The 21,024-nt window shown below is 33.0% G+C and overlaps 1 protein-coding gene across 1 annotated transcript in view; it reads right to left on the reverse strand.

Annotated features, from left to right (window-relative positions):
- The window catches only part of bent (projectin protein bent), a 162,624-nt gene that overhangs the window by 122,378 nt on the left and 19,222 nt on the right, over positions 1 to 21,024 (reverse strand). Inside the window, exons 44-78 of the mRNA XM_013319211.1 lie at positions 20,630 to 20,737; positions 20,111 to 20,143; positions 19,948 to 20,010; positions 19,611 to 19,703; positions 19,149 to 19,199; positions 18,842 to 18,943; positions 18,674 to 18,766; positions 18,501 to 18,608; positions 18,329 to 18,427; positions 17,995 to 18,153; positions 17,839 to 17,901; positions 17,680 to 17,760; positions 17,514 to 17,597; positions 17,340 to 17,432; positions 16,880 to 16,951; positions 16,095 to 16,271; positions 15,750 to 15,998; positions 14,436 to 14,477; positions 10,117 to 10,261; positions 9,099 to 9,335; positions 8,754 to 8,890; positions 5,170 to 5,295; positions 4,658 to 5,087; positions 4,469 to 4,574; positions 4,224 to 4,384; positions 4,005 to 4,143; positions 3,673 to 3,887; positions 3,260 to 3,591; positions 2,999 to 3,182; positions 2,762 to 2,886; positions 2,511 to 2,688; positions 2,235 to 2,359; positions 837 to 996; positions 626 to 759; positions 276 to 451 (exon numbers count right to left, since the gene is read on the reverse strand). Coding sequence (XP_013174665.1) covers positions 276 to 451; positions 626 to 759; positions 837 to 996; positions 2,235 to 2,359; positions 2,511 to 2,688; positions 2,762 to 2,886; positions 2,999 to 3,182; positions 3,260 to 3,591; positions 3,673 to 3,887; positions 4,005 to 4,143; positions 4,224 to 4,384; positions 4,469 to 4,574; positions 4,658 to 5,087; positions 5,170 to 5,295; positions 8,754 to 8,890; positions 9,099 to 9,335; positions 10,117 to 10,261; positions 14,436 to 14,477; positions 15,750 to 15,998; positions 16,095 to 16,271; positions 16,880 to 16,951; positions 17,340 to 17,432; positions 17,514 to 17,597; positions 17,680 to 17,760; positions 17,839 to 17,901; positions 17,995 to 18,153; positions 18,329 to 18,427; positions 18,501 to 18,608; positions 18,674 to 18,766; positions 18,842 to 18,943; positions 19,149 to 19,199; positions 19,611 to 19,703; positions 19,948 to 20,010; positions 20,111 to 20,143; positions 20,630 to 20,737 — 4,880 coding nt within the window. The remainder of the gene's footprint in view (positions 1 to 275; positions 452 to 625; positions 760 to 836; positions 997 to 2,234; positions 2,360 to 2,510; positions 2,689 to 2,761; positions 2,887 to 2,998; positions 3,183 to 3,259; positions 3,592 to 3,672; positions 3,888 to 4,004; positions 4,144 to 4,223; positions 4,385 to 4,468; positions 4,575 to 4,657; positions 5,088 to 5,169; positions 5,296 to 8,753; positions 8,891 to 9,098; positions 9,336 to 10,116; positions 10,262 to 14,435; positions 14,478 to 15,749; positions 15,999 to 16,094; positions 16,272 to 16,879; positions 16,952 to 17,339; positions 17,433 to 17,513; positions 17,598 to 17,679; positions 17,761 to 17,838; positions 17,902 to 17,994; positions 18,154 to 18,328; positions 18,428 to 18,500; positions 18,609 to 18,673; positions 18,767 to 18,841; positions 18,944 to 19,148; positions 19,200 to 19,610; positions 19,704 to 19,947; positions 20,011 to 20,110; positions 20,144 to 20,629; positions 20,738 to 21,024) is intronic.

Consider the following 21,024-nt stretch of genomic DNA (forward strand, 5'->3'; position numbering starts at 1 on the left):
AAAAAGCATGCGAATGACATTGACAGCAACGATTGCCGGCGAACAAAGATTGCGTCATTTGATGCGTTACTTTATACGACTATAATGACAAAATGGGAATAAAATTTGAACAGCCTAAAATGCGGCATATAAAAAGTGTTTTGTGATAATAAAATAGAATAAGACGAATGTATTAGAACATTTATACAATTCAATCTTCTAAATTAGGTCAATGAAAATATTTTAATTATTTAACGGTAGTGGTAATAATTCGCGAGATTTAATATTATAGTAACATACCGTAAGGATTCCTTGCAACAATGGCTCCATCCGTTTCTAATGGTTCTGATTCACCTTCCTTATTTACAGCTCGAACTCTAAACTTGTATTTGTGATTTGGTGTCAGACCCTTGACCGTGAACTCTGTAGGTTCTGGGCCACATTCACCACAAGGTACCCAATTACCGGTATCCTGAAATCGAAACATCAATATTTACCAACAGTACTTTTTTTTAATTTTTCCAGACTGAAGTGACCATTTCAAACATTTTAGCTTTAATATTTTTTCTAAAAAGGTTCCATTCTGGATCATATTTGTTATTATATGCATTTATTTAATTCTTAAGAGTAAATCTAATAAACCTACCAAGTCCATTTTCTCAAGTGTGTATCCGGTAATATCAGATCCTTGCCAGTCGTCAGGCTTTTGCCATTTGACAGTTGCTTTTTCAGCGCGAATCTCAACAACTTCAATTGGTCCATTCGGTCGGTTAGGTTTGTCTGAAATATAAATAAGTGATTAATGCCTGGTGAAGATAAAATAAACAGGAAGAAAAATCTTATTTTGGCATCCTTACCTAGAACTACTACGTCAGCAATGCTTTCGCAAGTACCAGACGAGTTGGTAAGTACCAATTTGTATTTTCCACTGTCAATTCGGGTAGTTTTCCTAACAGTTAATACAGTGTTTTTCTCATATTTGTCGATGGTGATACGTTCTCCATCGTCGCGAATTTCCTATAATTAACAAATGTATTTGAAAAATAAAAGCTAAAAAGGTACAGCGCGTTTGATTTTCCACGGTTCTTGTCATTTATTCCATAGACAATTGACTAGTAGAGTGAAGAAAAGATATGAAAAGTGACCGTGAAAAACCAATTGCGGTAAATCACAACATCAAGTGTTACAACAATAAATTCATACATAGATTTAGTTAAGAAATTGTCGACATTTATTGAATAATGTCACGTCATTGAAGATGTCATAATTGTTAAGATATAGAGACAATATTAAAACAAAATTCGATTGAATGGCCATCTTTCGTAACGTCTGTGACCTACCACCATGTGCTTGTCATGTTTTGTTTGCGCATTGGTGAAGTTTGAAATTGAAATGCGTGAGTTAGAGGTCATATTTCTTTCAGAGCGTCATAAGTTAAAATGTAGAGATAAAAGTTACGACAATACGACGTAATAAAGTTAGTCATTATTGACGTGTGATGATGTAAATTCGTATTGCTAACTAACTTTATTTTCCGATTACAACATTTAAATCATAACGCTCTTAATTTAAAGGTGTTATTTTGCTTTAGAATACTTTATTCAACGCTTATATTTTTTACGTATTTTATTGTGTTTCGCGAGTAGAAATATAACCTCACATTTTTAGTGCGTACAACAAGTACACATACCGTTTTTTTTTAGAACAAAGTGTTGATACAACATCGAAAGCTTACAGATTGTATGTAAAAATGTTAATAATCGCGTCTCTTGCGAGTTTTTGTTTCCAGCAGTGCAATATTGAATAAAAGTTTAATGATAAATAGGTACATAATTTTTTAACAATGTAACTAAATGTAAAATATTCTTCATTCAATAAGGCACAACTGACAGTAACAGTATCATAGTGTCTGTAGTTAAGTTAGCCACATTTGAGAGTGTAAATAATAGAACGTGTGAAAGAAGTTTTTAAAAACATTTATGAAATGCAACATCGATATCACCCAGCTGACCTGTTCCCTGTACGGCTTGCCACGTTTCTTTTTTGGAGAAAATAAAATCATAATTAATTTTTGTTCTTAATTTAAAATGTCTTAAATAATTTTTTTATGAATTTACCAAAATCGTTACCTTATAACTTTACGAAATATAATTTAAATATTGTAAAATAGTATTTGTGACATATGAGTAGTTTCAGTGATTGTATTCTTTTGGATTTAAATGATAATATGACATAACTAAAGACAGAATATTTACCTCTTCCCCGTGCATCCATTTAACTTCCGGTTCGGGCTCACCACCGTATTTAATGTCGAAGGAAATGACTTGTCCCTTTTTGATGATCATACTCTGAAGACCCTCTCCAACAATGTATGGCTTAACTGGAATAAATAATTGCATTTTGCAAATTATTGTTAAATAGTGTTCAACAACTCGAATTAATAATTATTACGTGTAGAATGAAGTTAAGTCAGATAATTTGAGTAATTCAAATAATATAAAATTTGAATATCTTAAATTTAAAGTACTCACCAAATCTGCACTTAGCAACAATTGGCTTAGTGCTGTCACTAGGTTCACCGGGACCGGCCTTGTTGATGGCACGGACTCTGAACTCATAAGTGCATCCCTCTTTAAGTCCGTCTTGGGTTGCTTCTAGGCAATCGCCATCCACTTCTTTGCCCTTTACCCAGTCTTTGCCGAATTTCTCCTAAAATCGCATAAATTAGTCGATCTCCGTATTTAATTTTATAATTCAAATGAAAACATGAGAAAAAACATACCTTATACTCGATGACGTAGCCAGTGATCGGCGCTCCACCATCGTTGTCAGGCTTTTGCCATTTAAGATCAGCATGGTCTTTGTCCCAATCCTTCAGCTCTACGCCCTTGGGCTTCGATGGCTCATCTATAAAAATATTGAAAGTAAGAAAACAATAGTAAAATTCCAGTTTGAAGCAAATATCAAAAGTCAAGGTTCACAAAGATGCGCAAACTCCAAGAGAGTAATAGTTACTTACCCCATGGATCCTTTGCAAGAACAGGCTTGCCAAAGAGTCCAGGTTCACTAGATCCAATCTTATTAACGGCACGAATTCTGAATTTGTATGTTTTCTTTGCGACAAGGTCTTCGACCTTGAATTTAGTGGGTTGTCCGTGCGCCACTTCGGCAACGTTGTCCCAGCCAGCTTTTAGCGACAAGTCCTTAAAAAAATAAATATGAGTAAATAAACTTGTTTTCGTACAACGGTGGATTATAAATCTAACATTATTTTGTTTACCTGTCGTTCAATGACGTATTTGATGATTGGTGATCCACCATCGTCTTGTGGAACTTTCCATGCAACGACACATGAAGTCTGGAACACTTCCGAGACCTCAACGTCTTGTGGTGGCGTTGGCGCACTCTGCATGATAATGGAAACATCCTTGGAATCTTCTCCTTGAGCGTTGGACAATTTGATCTGGTATTTACCAGATCCCTCTCTCGTTGGCTTTTTGAGTTTGAAAAGAATTTTCTCCTGTTCCACCACTACCTCGACTTCTTTAGCCGGTAGAGCTTTACCATCCTTGAATAGTTTAGCCTCAATTGGAGTTTGACGTGTGCCTGAAACTGTACAGGACAATTTTTATTAAAAAATTTCAAAAATATTTATATATAGCATGCTCTCTTAAAAATGATATAAAATCTTACTTTTGTACGGCACTTCAATAACGAAGGGATGTCCTGCGGGTCCATTAAACTCATCTGGGCATTCGATAGATGGCTTCGATTCACCCTTCTTAACTGTAAGTTTGCACGAAGACGTCAGTTTTCCGGATTCACAAAGGATTTCACCGTCATCTTCCATCTCTAGCTTATTGAAGATAAGTTGATGTTTGCCTCCGCCCAGGTTCTTAATTTCGATCCTGTTGAGATAGTTACAATATGAAAGATGTACATATTCGAAACATATCGAATTACTTTTTAAATTATACAATTTTTCATTAACAGCTTAATATTGATATAGAAAATTTCAATCGTACCTCTCATCCGGTACGATAGGTGTACCGTTGAAGGACCAAACAGCCTCGGCAGTTTGGTCCTGCAATTCCACCTCGAGAACCACCTTGTCTCTTTCAACTGCTTCGGTATCCTTCAACTTCTTGTTGAAGCGATTCGAGTCTACAACACAATTTAAATAAGATATAATAACAGTGAAATAAAAATAAAAACGAGGAGTAAAAATAGGAAAAAAGTCTTACATTTGACGATCAATTCGCATGTAGTCTCATCAGCGTTACTGACACATTTGAAGTTACCAGCATCAGTGACCTTGGCATCCTTGATAACCACTTTACGTTTACGACCCTCTTTGACGATTGAGACACGCTTGTCAGCCTTCAGTGGCTGGTCGTTCTTGAACCTATAAAATATTATTGAGTTAGCAAAAATTGTTAAATGTTTTGTTGCAATTTTAGTACTTCTAGTAAGTAAATATTTGACTAACCATTTAACATCACCCATGGCATCGTCAAGTTCACAAAGTAGGGTGATGGTGTCCTTTTCAATAGCCTGCTGCGACTTTAGTACCTTGGTGAATTTGTAAGGATATTCTGGAATAAAAATATTGTATTAATTTAAAAATAGAAATAGTTTTAAAAGTTTTTGTAATAAAATTCAAGCTTCGTGTACCTACCGATAATCTTAACTTCACATTCAGTCTTGTCTGGTTGTTTTTCAATTTTGCACATGTATTTACCGGCATCCTCTAATTTGGCTGCCTTTATAATTAATCTACATACGCCTGATAGATCTTTGGATGTTTGGAATTCATCGCTGTCTTCCAATTTCTTTTCACCCTTCCACCAAGATACTATCGCCAGGCTGTTGGATACCGCACATTCCAAAACTACTTCGTGCTTCGTGTATCCAGTAAGTGTTTTCTTCAAATGTTTAGTAAAGCTGTACGTTGGGTCTGGTTCATCGACTTGCAAGAAGGCGGTGCTTGTCACGCCACCAATTTCAATTGTAATCTTGCCCGTATCTTCCACTTTGGGATTCATAATGATCAACTTGTATGAGTCTCCTTCATTTGTCATCTTATACTTAGAGCCCGGGAAAAGTTCCTTTAAAACCAAAAGGGCATTAATATGAAAGTTTAGAAGTAGAAATTTTCATTATCATTGTTTAAATGTTGATGATACTTACATCCTTACGGAAGAACCACTTAGGCTTGGCATTTGGTTTAGTGAAAATGGCTTCAAAGGTCACCTTCTTATCTTTACCCTCCTTTGCGGATTGATCTACAAGGGGCTTCAAGAAAGATTCAGGTTTCTGAAAGCAATGCCCGTGACCAATTAATTAAACTGTAAAGATAAATGGATTTACGTGTGCGATAAACAAATGTGCTTCTCAGATCAAAAGCTGCTAGTGCTGACGATAAAATACCCCCATTTTATAACCTCAACGATCATTCAAACTCATGACATTCAATGAAAATCATTGTGAGGTACCGAGGCGTTAGATACATCAGCCATTCGTCATCATGATCACCCCTCACTTGAAAACTCATGCTTCTGTACAGAAATTGGAATTTCGTCATTGTGAAGTGCTAAGATTTAAACGATTTGAAATACTACATAATGGTGAACTATAAACCAAAAATGATGTAATCATGGTTCAGGAAGGCTAGACCAAGTGCATTTGCTTCGAAGCGATTCCATAACGAATTTGAAAAATGTATGAAACTGACACGCGACAATTACGTGACTTACCGAAGGTATTGTCAGTTCATATATTTTTAAGTTCGGTTTGGAATCGCTTTAAAGCCAAAGCGCTTTGTCTAGCCTCGAAAATAGTTAAACAAAATAATAGGTGATAAATTCCATCGTTTTTGGCATCTGACGTATTTAAATTCTTATACATCGATATATCTGTGCATCATTGTGACCTGTGCGTTGTGCTACTACTGAAAATATAGTCGTTCATGTGCTGAAAACGTTTTTGCAATACTGACATATAGAATAAGTTTGGGTAACATTTTGTGCTATTTGTACAACAGAACAAGTGTATATTTCTCCAGAAATAACTCTAGAGAAAGCAGAAAATATGCCTCTATTTATTAATTATAATTTTAAGTGAATTTCATATAATATATAAAACAACTCATCAGTCTATTGGAAATATAAAATTTTCCAAACTACCTAATTACTTGTTTAATATCTTTATCTGCAATAAATTTTAATTAAATACGACTCATCACTTTTGGTTATTATATGTTTTTCCTTTTCAAAATTTTTATTGCTTATACCAAACTGTATGGATATGATTTTTATTTATTTATACCTTATCGCCATGAATATTAGCTAAGGATAGGCATTTTCCACTTTTTCTAGACAAAACGTTTAAGTGTTTCGTGATATGTTTATCTGTGCGACAATAATTTGCATACAACACGAAATGCACTGTGTCGTCTTAGACGAAGAAACGCTCGTTGTCAAACCTCCTTTCTTTTGCACTTGTGCAGTACCGGCCAATCCGGAATCAGTTCTGCCAGAGATGTCCGTCTACTATGCGATTTCTATAAAATTTCCATAACTCTTAGTAACTTTTCTCCCTTTAAAATATATAGACTACGTGTGTTGGTATTTATTAGTGATTAATTTTAACTAAAATTACTATCCTAATTTTAGTAGAAAACCCATTAAAGGCTTCACTCATTTTAGTCTCACTAATATCTTACTAAATCAGGTTTTAATAATCTATTTCAACTAATATAAATATAACTATCATCTACAAAATGTATTAATAATCCAATTATAAATAAGCACAGCAGTAAATTATCAAAAATTCCAAAATCTGGCAAACACCGGATGCACCGGAAGAAATTAATAATGATTGAACACGTTCTATGCCACTACGACATTTTTGGTCGTTCAAAAGAGAACTCGCCGGGCGATTCAGTGGCACTGAACGTGTTAAAATGAAGACAGAAATAATATTTGAAAAAATAAAATGACGTGACAGAAGCTCCTCAATCCGACGTCACAAATAAACCTGTAAAGAAAACGGACAACAACGCAAGAGACAATAAATATACCAAATTCATTCCACTTACATTCCCTTAAAATGGAGTTAAAAGAAACGTGAAATGAGGTGGTGATACAAAAACTGTGCAAGTTATTTAAAACTTAATTATTTAGCCATTTTTATTTAAATCGCTCTAAATTGACTCCATTTACAACAGTATTTATGTGTACCATGATACAGATGTAAAGATTTTTGGCATAGCCTTGTTTACAAAAGTAACCGCGTAAACAAAGTCAATTTTAGAGGACGAATTTAGTTCAATTGTTATTTATCGTTTTATTTAATATCATTCCATGTTTTAAAATAGATCTTTTACCCTTTTAGAATATTATTTAAATGTAAAATGATTATTTTAAATTAAATTACAAAATATAACATATACAAATTACTTGTCTCATTAATTTTAAAAGAGTACAAGTCTTGTATTTTTAGATTTCTTTTTATTTTTTCATTTTATCGAACCTTTGATTTCACAGCCTCCAACAATGCGGGCCAATCGGGTATTATTTCGGGAAGAGACATACGTCTCCTTATTTGATAAATGCCCTAGAATTTATAATAAATCATGATGAAGCACTCTTTATATTTCCTACTTCAAACTTCGAAATATGACACCAAGCCATTTTGTCAGTAAGCTATGTATATAATGTGCAAAGATTCGAGCTTACAACAAGTACAACTAATTTTTAAAGTACACAAAAAGTTAATTACAGAAGAGAGAATACTAACATTGAAGTGATACAATAATTTCTTAAATAACCATCCAGCCATTTTCGTTGGATTTTCCAAGAAATCACACTACCGTGCCAAAATATAATTTTGAAAGATCTGACATCGACGTTGTCACAAAAACGTATTTCTGTCATTTTAAAAGTGCAACCAAAGAGGTTTCAATAGTCATAAAAATAGATTAAGATATAAAAGTGTAAGTTTGAAAGTTGTAATGCGGAATGAATGATGATGTTTTGTTTCGAGGACCTTAACCCAGGACCAGTTTGAAGAGTTTCTGCGTCTATCCGCCGGGAATCTATATATCTCGAGTCCTTCTGAGACAACCACAATGAAGCCGTCATCTTCGAAGTAACCGGTTTCTAATCCCTAAGAATCAATTTTGTAACATGATGCATTCGATGTTTACTTCATAAACATTATTCGACACTTCGTATATACAAAATCCAAGGATAAAAAAATTCTATACAGCGAATTAACTGAACATCATTACATATATTTTAAGACTGGGCACAGAAATAATAGATTCATCTCAATAATTGAAAGAGGCATCGTATATCGTTTAGCTGTTAAATAATCTTATTTATTTAACTTAGGATTTGTACTGTAGAACCACGTGCAGATCATTTCCATGAGGCACTGGAAAGGTTACACCCAAAAAGGGCTAATTCGAAAGTTAATTTAGGTTCGTAATTTATAAACACCCATTACATTGAAATTATCGTAGTTTAAATGTTATTTAAATTTTTGTTTAACTTCATATTTATAATTTATGTTAATAAGATCAAGCAGATGTTTTTCTCCTTAACATTATAATATAAATTTCGGAAAGTAAAAAAGCATCTGCCAGTTCTTTATTTTTAATGTCTTTTATAGAATTCATATCACCACCTTTTGCTTTGCGATTTTTTTCCAACATTGATTCCTTTATTTTTCTTAAATTTAAGATATCCATGTAATACTAGAAGACTTACCTTTTCAACTTTCTTTAGAGGTGGAATTGGTTTCTCAACTTCCTTAAGGTCACCCCAATCGGGTTCTTCATTCTTCTCACCCCATTTTTGGTATTTTCGCTTTTTGAGTAAAGCTCTGAAGTCCATACCACTGGCATCTATTAATACATCAAGTTTTTAAAAACTTTGTTATGAGATTGAGACAGTAATAAAATTTTCCCAGCACAAGTACTATGTGTATGCTTTCGGCTTTTGCAGAGTTGTCTATTTTAAGTTTTAACTTCCTTTAGAGGCATTAAACTTTTTTCTTTTGAGAATAGATTGAAACTATCGTCTAATAAAAAGCTTAAAATAAACCTAACTTACCGGATACATATAGTTGCATTTCAGCAGAGTCCTCGCCGTGGATGTTGCTGACAACAACTTTGTATTTACCCTCATCATTGGGCTTTACTTTTCTCATGCACAGTGTGATGCGACCCGTGTCACCTTCTGTGATGTACTTGAAACGGCCACCCTCGATAATTTCTGTTACTCCCTTATAGAACTTGAACGTCGGCGGCGGAGTACCCTCGACCAATATGGAGAGGTAACCAACTTGATCTATTTCCAGAAAAAAAAGAATATTAATAATGTACAGTTGTTGAAATAGAAAATTTATCTTAGTTAATAAGCCATAAGTTCATACATTATTTATGACACAAAATGATAAATTCAGATAACAAGCGAAATTCTTTCAACCAGACTAAAAGTTAAAAATGTGTTATTATTTTACAGGTATTTGTTGTAAAATCGAGCATAACATTTGTAGACTAAATCATAGAAGTAGCCTTGAAGAACATTCTTAATTTTGCAAAGAAGCGACATCTGTAATATAATTTTAGTGGTGAATGTGCTATTTGGAGTACCTAACAGCAGCTGTGGTTATCTGAGTTTATCATAGTAAAAAGTGACATCTTTATCTCTAGCACATTTATTTTTTGCTTTCACTAGATTAAGAGGTACGTTTTCGTTTCTGGCTGCCTTATCTATAGCAATAAAGCAGACATTATTTCAAAAATTGTTTTTTAAATGAGTTCATTTATATTTCCTCTACTTTGATGTTCTTTTTAAAGATGCGGTTTATCTCATTTTCTTTTACAATGTGTTATTTTATCACAACCGTGATTTCAGGTGTAGGAATTTTTCTAGCGTCATTTGGCATAGTCTCAAAATATGAGCAATACGATCGTATCATTTTAATTGGTTAACGAAAGGTGGAGGTAGGAATATTAGCTTTTTGTTAGAAATAGTACTCTGTTATTTTAAATAAGTCGGAGATGTTGTGCGATAACGATACAGTCAGTAGTAAAAGTAGATAAATAAAGATTGATTTGAATCTTACCCTCGACAGCGGAGTTGCTCTCTGGAGCATCAACGATGACCGGTGGGCCATCATTGCCAGTGGGTCTCAGTGGCGTTGAAGGCTTATTAATAAGACCTTCCAAGTCTTGTACAGATGGTCTCCTCGAGTCGCCAGATTTTCGTCGCTACACAATTAATTCAATATTAAAATATGTCCTAGGATACTTACTTTACAGGGTTAATCACAGTTAAAAATACATTGTAATAAGTAATGATATGATTTATTTTAATCGTCAATTTGAATACTTGTCTAGACATAAACTAATTAGCCATTAACTGAATAACATTCCCTCCCAATCTCAAATAGATTAAAGTAGGGCTTCTGCAAAAAACTTAACAGCGACGAGCTTATTAAAAGTCATTAAATCGTACAAGCTGTAAGATTAAATTTAGATTGAAAAATAGCCCTGTAACTAAATACAAGGGACATAAGTAACGTTATGACAGATGCAGTGCGTCATGAACGCTCGCCAAATGACCTGACAATGAAGATCTGGACTTCCTGATATATATGGCGCAACTGCTAATACTGCTCTTAGCGATAAATACTATTGTAATTCATTACATCCGCACACCTTTAAAACATTACATATACAATCTAATAATTAAGATACAAAAAATATAGAATTGAACACAAATGTAATAAATATTTCGGTGATAAAGAGGAATTCGCAACAAAATTTACTAAGGATAAAATTAAAATTTGAAACTTTAATAACTTTTAATAATATCTCGTCATAAATATTGCTAAAATTTAAATCAAAAAAATACTTACCACATCGAGCGTATGTTCTACACTTAGTGTAGTTATTGAAAGCTTTTTTACAACAGTTGTCATAGTTTTAACAAATTAAGTTAAAGATGCCACAAAACGAACGGAAATAAAAAAAATTCAGAGTTCTATAAATCACAGTCACTTATCACAGTTAAATATTTAAGAATACCGTTTGCGAAATTGGAAACTTTTGTAATGAACATTTCGTATTTTGTTCCATTCCCGTCCAAGATTCGTTTCGTTCATGTCCACTTAATAATTGTCGACTTTAAATGCTTAAGTTACTACAAGTGTTACACCCTATCAGGGGTATATTGTAAAGAAAAAAATTATAAACTTTGAAGAAGCTTCGATTAGGAACAGTTCGATCAGTATCGTTGTGTAAAAATGGGCGCGAATGTCAAAAGACTGAGGTGAGCGCCGCGGACAGATAGTCCGGAGTGCGAAGTGCGCGGGGGGCGTGGGCATCTATTTATGCTCAACACAAATCAACGGACCAATTCAATTAATTATCAGATTAAGGTGAGCTATCCGTTCGGTGTGTACTTGAATGTCGGTGTTAATATGTGCAAAATGCTGTCGCTATTCGATGTCTGATCTGCTGTTGACGACTTCTTGATTGTGCGATCTTTCGTTTTTATTGACATTGATATATTCCAAATAAATTAGGGTATATTGATCCTTTCATTTTGTCGTTTTACAAACTTTCCTTCTTTAAATATGAAAGAATGCAATAATTAGCTGATATAATCTCGATAATGAGAACTTACTAGGAATATCATATGTTCCTATATTTTAATTAGTATTGAATGCTAATTGGAACAAATTAAAAAACTACGATATGTCTGCCAATAGTATATTAATCTGTTAATGTAACTTGGTTGTAAATCGACATTTTTTTCAAATTTCGCACAATTCATACGTTACAAAGAAAAAATCTTTGATGAGCTCTTTACTGTCGTCTAGAGTTTGATACTTTTCATTATTGGACATTATCTCATATTGATCGTGAATTATTCTGACCGTGAGAGCAGCGTTAGACATGCCAAGTGTTTTTTGGATATGGTCGTATCGGTTGCCATACTTTGGTCAGCTGTCGTCCCACGCTAGCTCCATACAGTATATTCTCGTCTCTCCTGCATAAATGTGTCTATCAATCACTCTTCCCAAATATTCTATTTGTGGGGCGTGCCTTGTTTTTAATAACATGTTTAATTCTGTTGTTGTCATTGAAATATTTGTGTCTAAATTTGTCAGCATAGCGATCTTGTATTTATATCGACCTTAAATTGTATTGATTTGTTTGCCAATGTTACATGAATCAACAGTCGACTTTTACACTATAAAATTGGTTGTTGATTGGTTAAATTTACTTTTACGAATGCCTTATTATACAATATTGGTGTAGATTTATACGAGATGCATTTTGGGCTACTTAATGGCAGCCGTATATTCCGCAGATAGAATGACTGAAATGTAAGTGAAGATAATATTCAAAAGTGACAATTGAGACCCGAGAAGATTAATATCTTTTTAACAATGCGACGTACTGAACATAACTCAGTCAAGATGCCAAATCGCGATGGTTAAGGATGCATTTCGAGTTCACCTTGAATCCGTTCTTGGCCTACCTTTACAGCTGTATCTATAATAATTATTATCAATCATCAGAACAGTCTGCCCGCAATTCTATGAAGAAGGCAGGAACGATTTAAATTATTATAATAATTTGTTGCTAGACTATGTTCCGTTCTTCTATTAAAAAAAAACTATTAAAGTCGAAAAAATATTTAATGAGACATTCTAGGTAGATTTCCATTAAAAATAACGTTTTGCGGCATCTTGGGCGTTAATATTAATATACAGTATGGATATAACAATATTTAAACGATTATATCACAGTTGTTTTGTTAATAGGATCATGCTATAACTATGAGTACGGATGCATACGGATTTCTAGTTTTGTGATTTATTACATTAAAAGCAGAACAGTTATTTATTGCATGGATTAACCGTAGGTTTCTGAGACCAAAATTTCTGTATAAAACATATCGTCATCCCTGTTATTATCTTCGACATGTTTAAGGCAACAATATTTTTTAAACGGGGATTTTAGGTGTCAGAAATCCATCGTAAGCAACTTAATTATAACGGACTGTGAAGTCTGTGACATTTGCTCCGTTAATATACAATTTTTTCACAATATCTAAAGTGTCACAATATAAAAGGTTGTGTGGATAGCTAATGACACGATATGTCAAGCGACAAATCCAAAAATTATTTCAAAACAATCTCTTATATCACGATAACTTTAGTACTGTCTTAGTTAAATTATTAACGACCTCAGGAGTTAGAATGACCAGGTGTTAGTCGCTCTAGATTGTATGTACTTATATCTATCTATTTTATTATTTACATAAAATGAACATTGTAAGAACCAATATTATTGAATTGGACAGCGAGTGACATATATTTAAACCAATTATTTCGGGTGCTCACCTTTCTATAATCGGTATAATTTAAAATTCGGCTTTAACATATAAAAATACAAAATTAATCACTTTTGAAAAAAAATCTATGTTAGCCACGTATCTAAAAGTTTTGTTCTATGACATATAATTTCTAAACATATATCTTTCACACATTTTATACCTCGTCCGATAGTTCACCCGGCCTGCCGCGTTTCTTTTTTGGGGAAAAAAAATAATTATTTTAGTAGGCATTCTCTGTTAATTTTGTGCGCTTAAACTAAGATGTGCTCTGTACAAATGTGTGTTCATGTCGTGTTAAATGTGAATAAAATTGTTGCCGCCATGTTTATGAAAATTGTTCCTTTCAGTAATCAATGATAAATGTAATTTGGTGTCAAAAATGTTTGTGCAGTGATATTGATGATTTTTTTATTGAGCTTCAATTTGTAAGATTAATTTTTAATAGATGCAAATATTCTAATATTGTAAATTAGTTCACTACATTAGCGGAAAGTTAATAATTTCTAAATCGATCGTTATTGGAAATTCGAAACGAAAACAGAAGCTGTTTTAGTAAATAATTTAAAAGCAAAGTTCATAAGAGAACCGTGTAATATCTAGGATCTCTTATAAGCAAGAAGTTGCAGTAGCTATCTTTGCATTACAGAGAACACCGCTAGTCTGCAAAGCGGCTTGTGAAGACGACAATCTGGGGTACGTTATTGAAAAATAGTATAGAAAGGATAAACTAGAAGAAATATATCATGAAATAGAAAAGAACCAAGATGTGTCTAAGATAGGAAAGTTCGACGAGAAAGAACAAGACAATGGAAATTAATTTGTTCTTTAAACATTTTCGTTTTGGTTTTTCAATTCTGAGAAGTTAAGAATTCAGTTGTAAAGTTGTGTATTGAGTTGTGCATAAAGACATAACAATAAAAAGTCCGTAGAGATATACAACATGGGTGAAATTGAAGTATAGAAAAATAAACAAAATGCTTTGCAAAAGCGAGCAGCGTCCACCTAAAAGTGATTAGACCCAAAAGATCTCACCTTTTTCTCGTCTAAAACTTCTCCAGGACGTAATTTCGTGACCTGTTGTTTAAAAAATATTGATAATAACCCCCTAGTCGTGGCTGTGCCTACCTAATTCTCTGATGCCGAACCTGAGTGACCTGCCTAAACTAACGCCTCTGAATCATTATTTGGTGCTCGACCTCAACAGCTAGTGCATAAGTTATTACGTTATGTGTTGCGTAATCGTCTTGTTAATCTTTGTTAGCTTTCTCCCATACAATTTGCGCTGTAGTTAATGTCTGAAATAGATCCTGCATAGAAATATATGTTCAACCCGTGTGACCGTTATTGTGTGCATACGTGCTTACAAGCTGTGCAGTTTATTTTGTGCTCTGAACCTCAAAAGTGTGTGCAATTTAGCTTTGTGCTTTGTACGAGTAAAAGTATTTTAACTAGAAGGTAAAATGGATAGTCACATACAATGGATATATTTTTTAAAGTTTCGAATTGCATGAAAAGATTATGTGTGTGTAAAGGCTGTCTAAAATATATGATTATCCAAATTTACCAACACATGAGTTGTTTTTAACCGCGTCAGATGCAAATGCATTAACATTTCGTTGACAATTATAGTTAAATCCTCATCACGGCGTTATTTTTAACGTATAGCATTCACGTAATATTCTTAGCAGTTTTGCTTTTACCTTCTTGTCTTCGATCACCTCACCAGGTCTTAGTTTTCTATTCTCCTGTGGATTATGTTTTGTACGATCTTAATATCTACACAAACGCTGTCTGTCGTTGTATTGGTGTATATTGTGAAACTCGTGAATGCTAATTACTAAAATACTAAAAGCGGGGAGTGTAGGACACTACTATTTTAAAATCCGTATAATTCAACTAACCTTTTCGACACTAATCAAGCGAACGAAGTTTAACTCAAAGCTGTGTCGTGGAAATTGCTGATTATTGGCGTAATTCAAAGGAAATAACCAAAGGTGTCTAAGGTTACGGGTTCGGCTTGAGAGAGTAGGATACTATACTACAAAAGGGGCTCAAAATTGTTTATTTTGTACAAAAGTCAAAATTATTAAGATTTTATACAAATTGCAACGTTTAATATAAATAAAAATTGATTTGTAATGGCGGTATGCTTTTGACTTTTGTACAAAACAATAAAACGTACTATTCTAAATTGTATGTCATAATTAAATATTAAGTATAGCTACTTATTCATACCTTTAGAAAAGTGACGATGTACATTTTTAAGGTAGCTAAAGATTTAATTTTGTAAAAAGGGAAAAAAAAATATTTTATTACAAAAAAATTACTAAAATATGTAATACATACCTCGTCGCTGATGATGAGAGAAGGACGTCTTCCCATTTCCTCCGGGGGAGGTATGAGCGAGCCACGTCTTCCGGGTGGAGCGGGTGACAGGGAGGGTTTCCTGGGCATTTCCGGTTTTGGTGATTTCTCGCGTACAACTTCAATTTTAGGTGCGGCTGGCTTTTCTTCAGGCTCCTTAATTTTAGGAGCAGCTGGTGCTGGTGGTTCTTCAGGAGCTTTGACTTCTGCTATTTTCGGTTTATCTGCAGGCTATTAATCAAAAAACAAACATTGTGTTTATTATACAATTCATATAATAATACATCCAGGAATGTCCTATTTTATTTATCAGAATTTTGAACACACCTTATCCTTTTCAGGTTTCTCCCTGGTTGTGGGAGTAGGCGAAATCTTTTCGTATTTCTCAAGTTCTGGCCTTTCATAGTCTGGGATTTCTGGCAAATCTTCTGCCTTCTTCTTAACCGTTGTAGCTTTAGCCTTTTTGACCTCCGCCTCCACTTTTTCTTCCTTCATTGCCACTTTCTGTAAATAAAATAATAAGTATTTCGAATACCTACCGAATACCTACGTGATCTGCTCTTGAAAATGAGAGGAATGGTTTTACTGAAAGTTTTGCTGAAAACACTTAAATCCAAATTTTTATTTAAATAAAAAAGTGTTTTAAAATTAGCTGAATGTAAGTCTACAATGTAACAATAAACTTACCACCGATCCTGTGGAAATCGTGAAAAATAATATAAACATTGTACTTTCATTGTGTAACGAATATTCCAAACTAGTAAAAGGTATTAGAAGCAAAAGCTAAAGCAGGAAATTTAAAAACCATCATATATTTAAAGAGTAAAACAAGTGCAGATGTTGCTGACATAGTAACATATATGTTAATAGTTAGTTTCATACTTACGTTACCTTTTATACAATTAAACCAAGTTAAACCTACAATATGTAATTTCTAACAAGTTATACAATCTACTTGTATGTTATCTAAATACATGTGCTGTTCTAAATATCAATTGTGCCGATATAAAATTTGTGCAATCAAAACTTTGTGCAAACTTTGGTGCAATTTGTAAAAATTTTGTGAATTCATTTTTAATTTTGCTGCTAATACTACTTTGAGGCCAATCTACCTCATCAGGTGTTGGAGTGCTGCTAGGTGGTGTTTCTAATGTAGTCGGCTTGCTCTGTTCCTTGTCTTCAGCCTATAGAATATACGATATGAATGACCATACAATTGTTTAGGTATAAATAGTCATGTTTAATTTTTTATTGTGCTGGAAATATTTAGAGTTATAAGTGTGTTATGTGTATTGTAGTGAGTTATGTTGATGTGAGTATAGTGTAATAGTATAGGAGTTGGTGTGAAAGTTTGAAACGTTTTGAGTAATATAGTCAGCACGTAATAAGAATAGTTAGAGACCAATTGGTACAGAGAAAAAGTCAATAAAACCTTTAAACTTAGGTGAAACAGAACGTATAAATTGCTTCTGCTAACTATTTATCGCAGCAGTGTCTATAGTTGGACAAAGATTAAACCTATTCTGATTAGGTGCTGATTATACTTTTCATAAAGTATGTTTGTGTGTGTACCTGAGGAGACTTAGCCCTTCTCCATGGTACAGTGTCACGTGTGTCTAGAAGTGTTGGCTTGAATTTGTCTTCCAATTCCGGCGTTTGTTCTGCCTGATGGTTAACATTTGAGTTAATATTAACTGGATTATCACGTATGCAATTTTATATGTGTAAAGTTTTGTACATGTGTACCTGTGGTATTTCGGGAATAACGTTCCATGAAAAAGGTACTTCGTTATGCTTTGTTTCATCGTCTGGTGTGATAAATATTGGAACCTAATGAAAACGATATAAGTAAAGATAACGTATTTTTATGTCTGGTTTTATATTTGTATTCTATTAATTATCAATTGTTTACCTCCTTGTTTGTCTGTTTCCTCCAAGGATAAGAGGGCTCTGTGAGTTTATCTGGTATTTTATCTTTGTTAACATCAGCGACCTGACAAATTGTAACTATTTTAAATTATGTGTAAAGAAATAAATGAGTATTTAATAGCAAATTATTAATTTTGTGTACCTCAACTTTTTCACTAGTCTCTGAACTTGGAATTGGCTCTTTGCGCTCAGGTGTTTCTGTTTTCTAAACAAATTTGATACGTTTATTTAGTATGGTAACATTTAAACGTAAAATGTTTAGCGTAAGAAAAGTAATTTAAAAAAAATGATTGACTACCTCTTTTGTGGTACTAGATCGACGCCATGGGTACTTGTCCTTTTCGTTATTTGTGTATTCATTGTTTTTATTAGTAATCGGTTTATCTACACTATTTTCATTATCCAAAGGATTGGATAAAATATCTGTAGCTTTATTTGATGTTGGCTCTATCGCATCCTGTATGAAATGTTTATATTATACAAAATTCCTTCTAAGTTATTATTTTCGAAATTATTCGATAGTTAAAACAAAAAGGATAACTTTAAGAAAGACATACTAAATTATTTCAAATTTTATCTTTGTATATATTTTCAAATAGAATACTAAAACGGAAATTAATAAACTTTGATACCTCTTTCTTTAGGCTACGACGTCGCCATGGATAATTAGATTCTATTGAATCAGTTTTATCTGTTTTATTGTCTGTATCTTGTTTTGTGGCACTTGTATCCTATAGTAACAGTTTAATATTTTAATTAAAACATTGAACGATCATAAAACTGAAGGTTGTTTAACAAATATACCTCATCATGTTTAGAAGGACGCCGTGTAGTGAGTGTAGGTTCTTCTGGTGTTTTGTGTAATGTTCGTTTTGTTTGTGTTGTGTTTGTTTCTGTGTCATCTTCACCGTCCTGTTTGAAGCATACTTATTTAGTAAGTGTACTGCAGTTTATATTGAAGAGTTTGTAAGTATTACCTCTCCTTTACTTGATCGCCGCCAGGGGAAGGATGACTTTCTAGGTTGGTCTAAGCTAACACTGCGTTTTGGTGTTGTTTTGTCATTTGTTTCCTATCAAAAGGTAATAAGTGTTAGAGAGATGTGCATTGGTGTTTTATGTAGTGTGTAAATGTAATGTTCGTATACCTCTGTGTTTGGTTTTGTTGTACGCCATGGGTATTGTGTTTCTGTTATGTTTTCAGTGTATTCGTCGTGTTTTTCTTCTGATTTGCCTTTACTAGTGTCGTCCTATTTTTCGAAAATAAGATTTTTTTTATACCTCATTTGACATAACATATTTGCAATTACATTTAATATTATTGACAATATTGTTATTTACATGACACACATATAGACAACAACACAATTATAAATGTGTATTTACATAACTATTTACAGTTGTTTCTTCAAGTATTTATCTTAAGCATGCTCAACATCTAATAAGCGATCTTACCTTTAATTTTATTTGCTCTAATTCATTTACTTCAGATTCTCTTACGGCGGTCTAAAAGCATAAAGCAGGAAAAATAAATTCACGCTCAGTATTTTTATGGTCATTGGTGGAACCAAAAGCACCAAACAAAACGCAACTAAACTATTATAATATATTAAAATATATTATAGTTATATTCTAGGCATATTTTAAAGTAAGCGAAACACGGTTTATTTTCACGAATAAAAATCTTAAAAGTAAGTTAGCACTAATGTTTCAATATCTTTTAATTATAAAATAAAACTTGGATTTGGCTCAAGGGTATGCGGGAAGCTCTGAAGCGAAAATGGCTATCTTTTGAATTGACAGATCTTGGAAAAAATCTAATTTCCAACAACAATTGCGTTATCTACTCCTTTCTCATGTTTTTGTGCCCTTGTAATTTTTATTCTCGTTATTTAATTTTTTTATTCGATTAATTACCTTGAGCGAACCCTTGCGTACAGCGGATACTTGTTGTTGTTCAGATATTGAAGAAATCGACGACTTTCTACTTTCAGCAGTTTCTTTTGTAAGCTGTATTAAAAATCACACGCAAATTAAAAATATAAAACATGAAAACACCACCTTCTTGTACCGTATGACTAAAATTTATAGGTATATAAAACATATTTTAATAATAAGTATTAAAATTACATTTATGACACATCTATTTAATTTGTTCTTAGGATAACACTAGAACTTTCTTAGGATTATAGGCATCTATAGGTTATATCTATATGTTATATTTATATTGTACCCAGGTATTAGCAAAACTTACCTTAAGTGCTTTGTTTTCAATGATTGAACTTCTACGGCTTTCTGTTTTGATTTCTTCTTTCATCTGTTAAACATTGTTAATAGTTAATGGGCGTTATGAAGTAAATATAAGGAAATTTTAACTTAGATCTTCTGTTGTTAGTATTATTTAAAAACTTATTTACCTCTGACTGAATCGAAGTTCTTCTGCTTTCAGTCTAAAAAAAATAGAAAAATAAATATAATTAACTTTTGAATCATAGTTCAGTGGTCAACATAATCGTGCCGTTCAAAAATTTTGGTATGAAACAGTTAATCACTTTGGAATTGAACAAAATGGAGGTTCATATATTATTGTATCTTAAAATAGTTTTATGATTATTTACATTGACATCATTGCTTTATTGTTTTGTCAAGGAAATCCATTGTCATAGGACAACCGAAATGGAATCGAACATAGGATACAAACATCGATAAATACAGTTGCAAGCACGATAACTTTGATGTATAAATTGTACACTGTTTTAAATGTAGGGTCACACAAAGTGAATGTCTTTCTTTGCTTTCTACCTTTACTTCGAGATATTGTGCTTGATGTTGTGCTTGAGCTACCATTGTCACCTGTTTTAATATGTTTTTCATTAAAATTAAGAAATAGTCTTACAAGATTTATAATAGGTTAAATTTCTAGTTCAATAACTCACCGTTGTTTGTTCTTTTTCTTTCTTCTCCTTGACTGTAGGCGTGGGAGAAATCTTTTCATACTTCTCCAATACCGGTCGCTCGTAGTCGTCAACAAAGTCAAGCTCATACTGGAAAATTAATGATACATTATTAATTTTTTGAAGACCATTCAAGAATATAACTGGCAGTTATTTTAGCAGGAAAGACAGTTTTTATTTAAAATGTGATAAGGCTATGGAGAAAAAAATTACAGATAAAAGACATATACGTACCACACCTGCGAAAAAAGACAACAGAAAAGAACATGCGACTTGCGACGACCACAACAATATAAGCCCACATATTTTGAAGAGACAAAACGAAATAACATATTTGAGGCAATCGACATCACGAATGTGTGTGTGTAAGCTAAGAA

The sequence above is a fragment of the Papilio xuthus genome, unplaced genomic scaffold (genome assembly GCF_000836235.2).
Source record: "Papilio xuthus unplaced genomic scaffold, Pxut_1.1 DF826159.1, whole genome shotgun sequence".
NCBI lineage: Eukaryota > Metazoa > Arthropoda > Insecta > Lepidoptera > Papilionidae > Papilio > Papilio xuthus.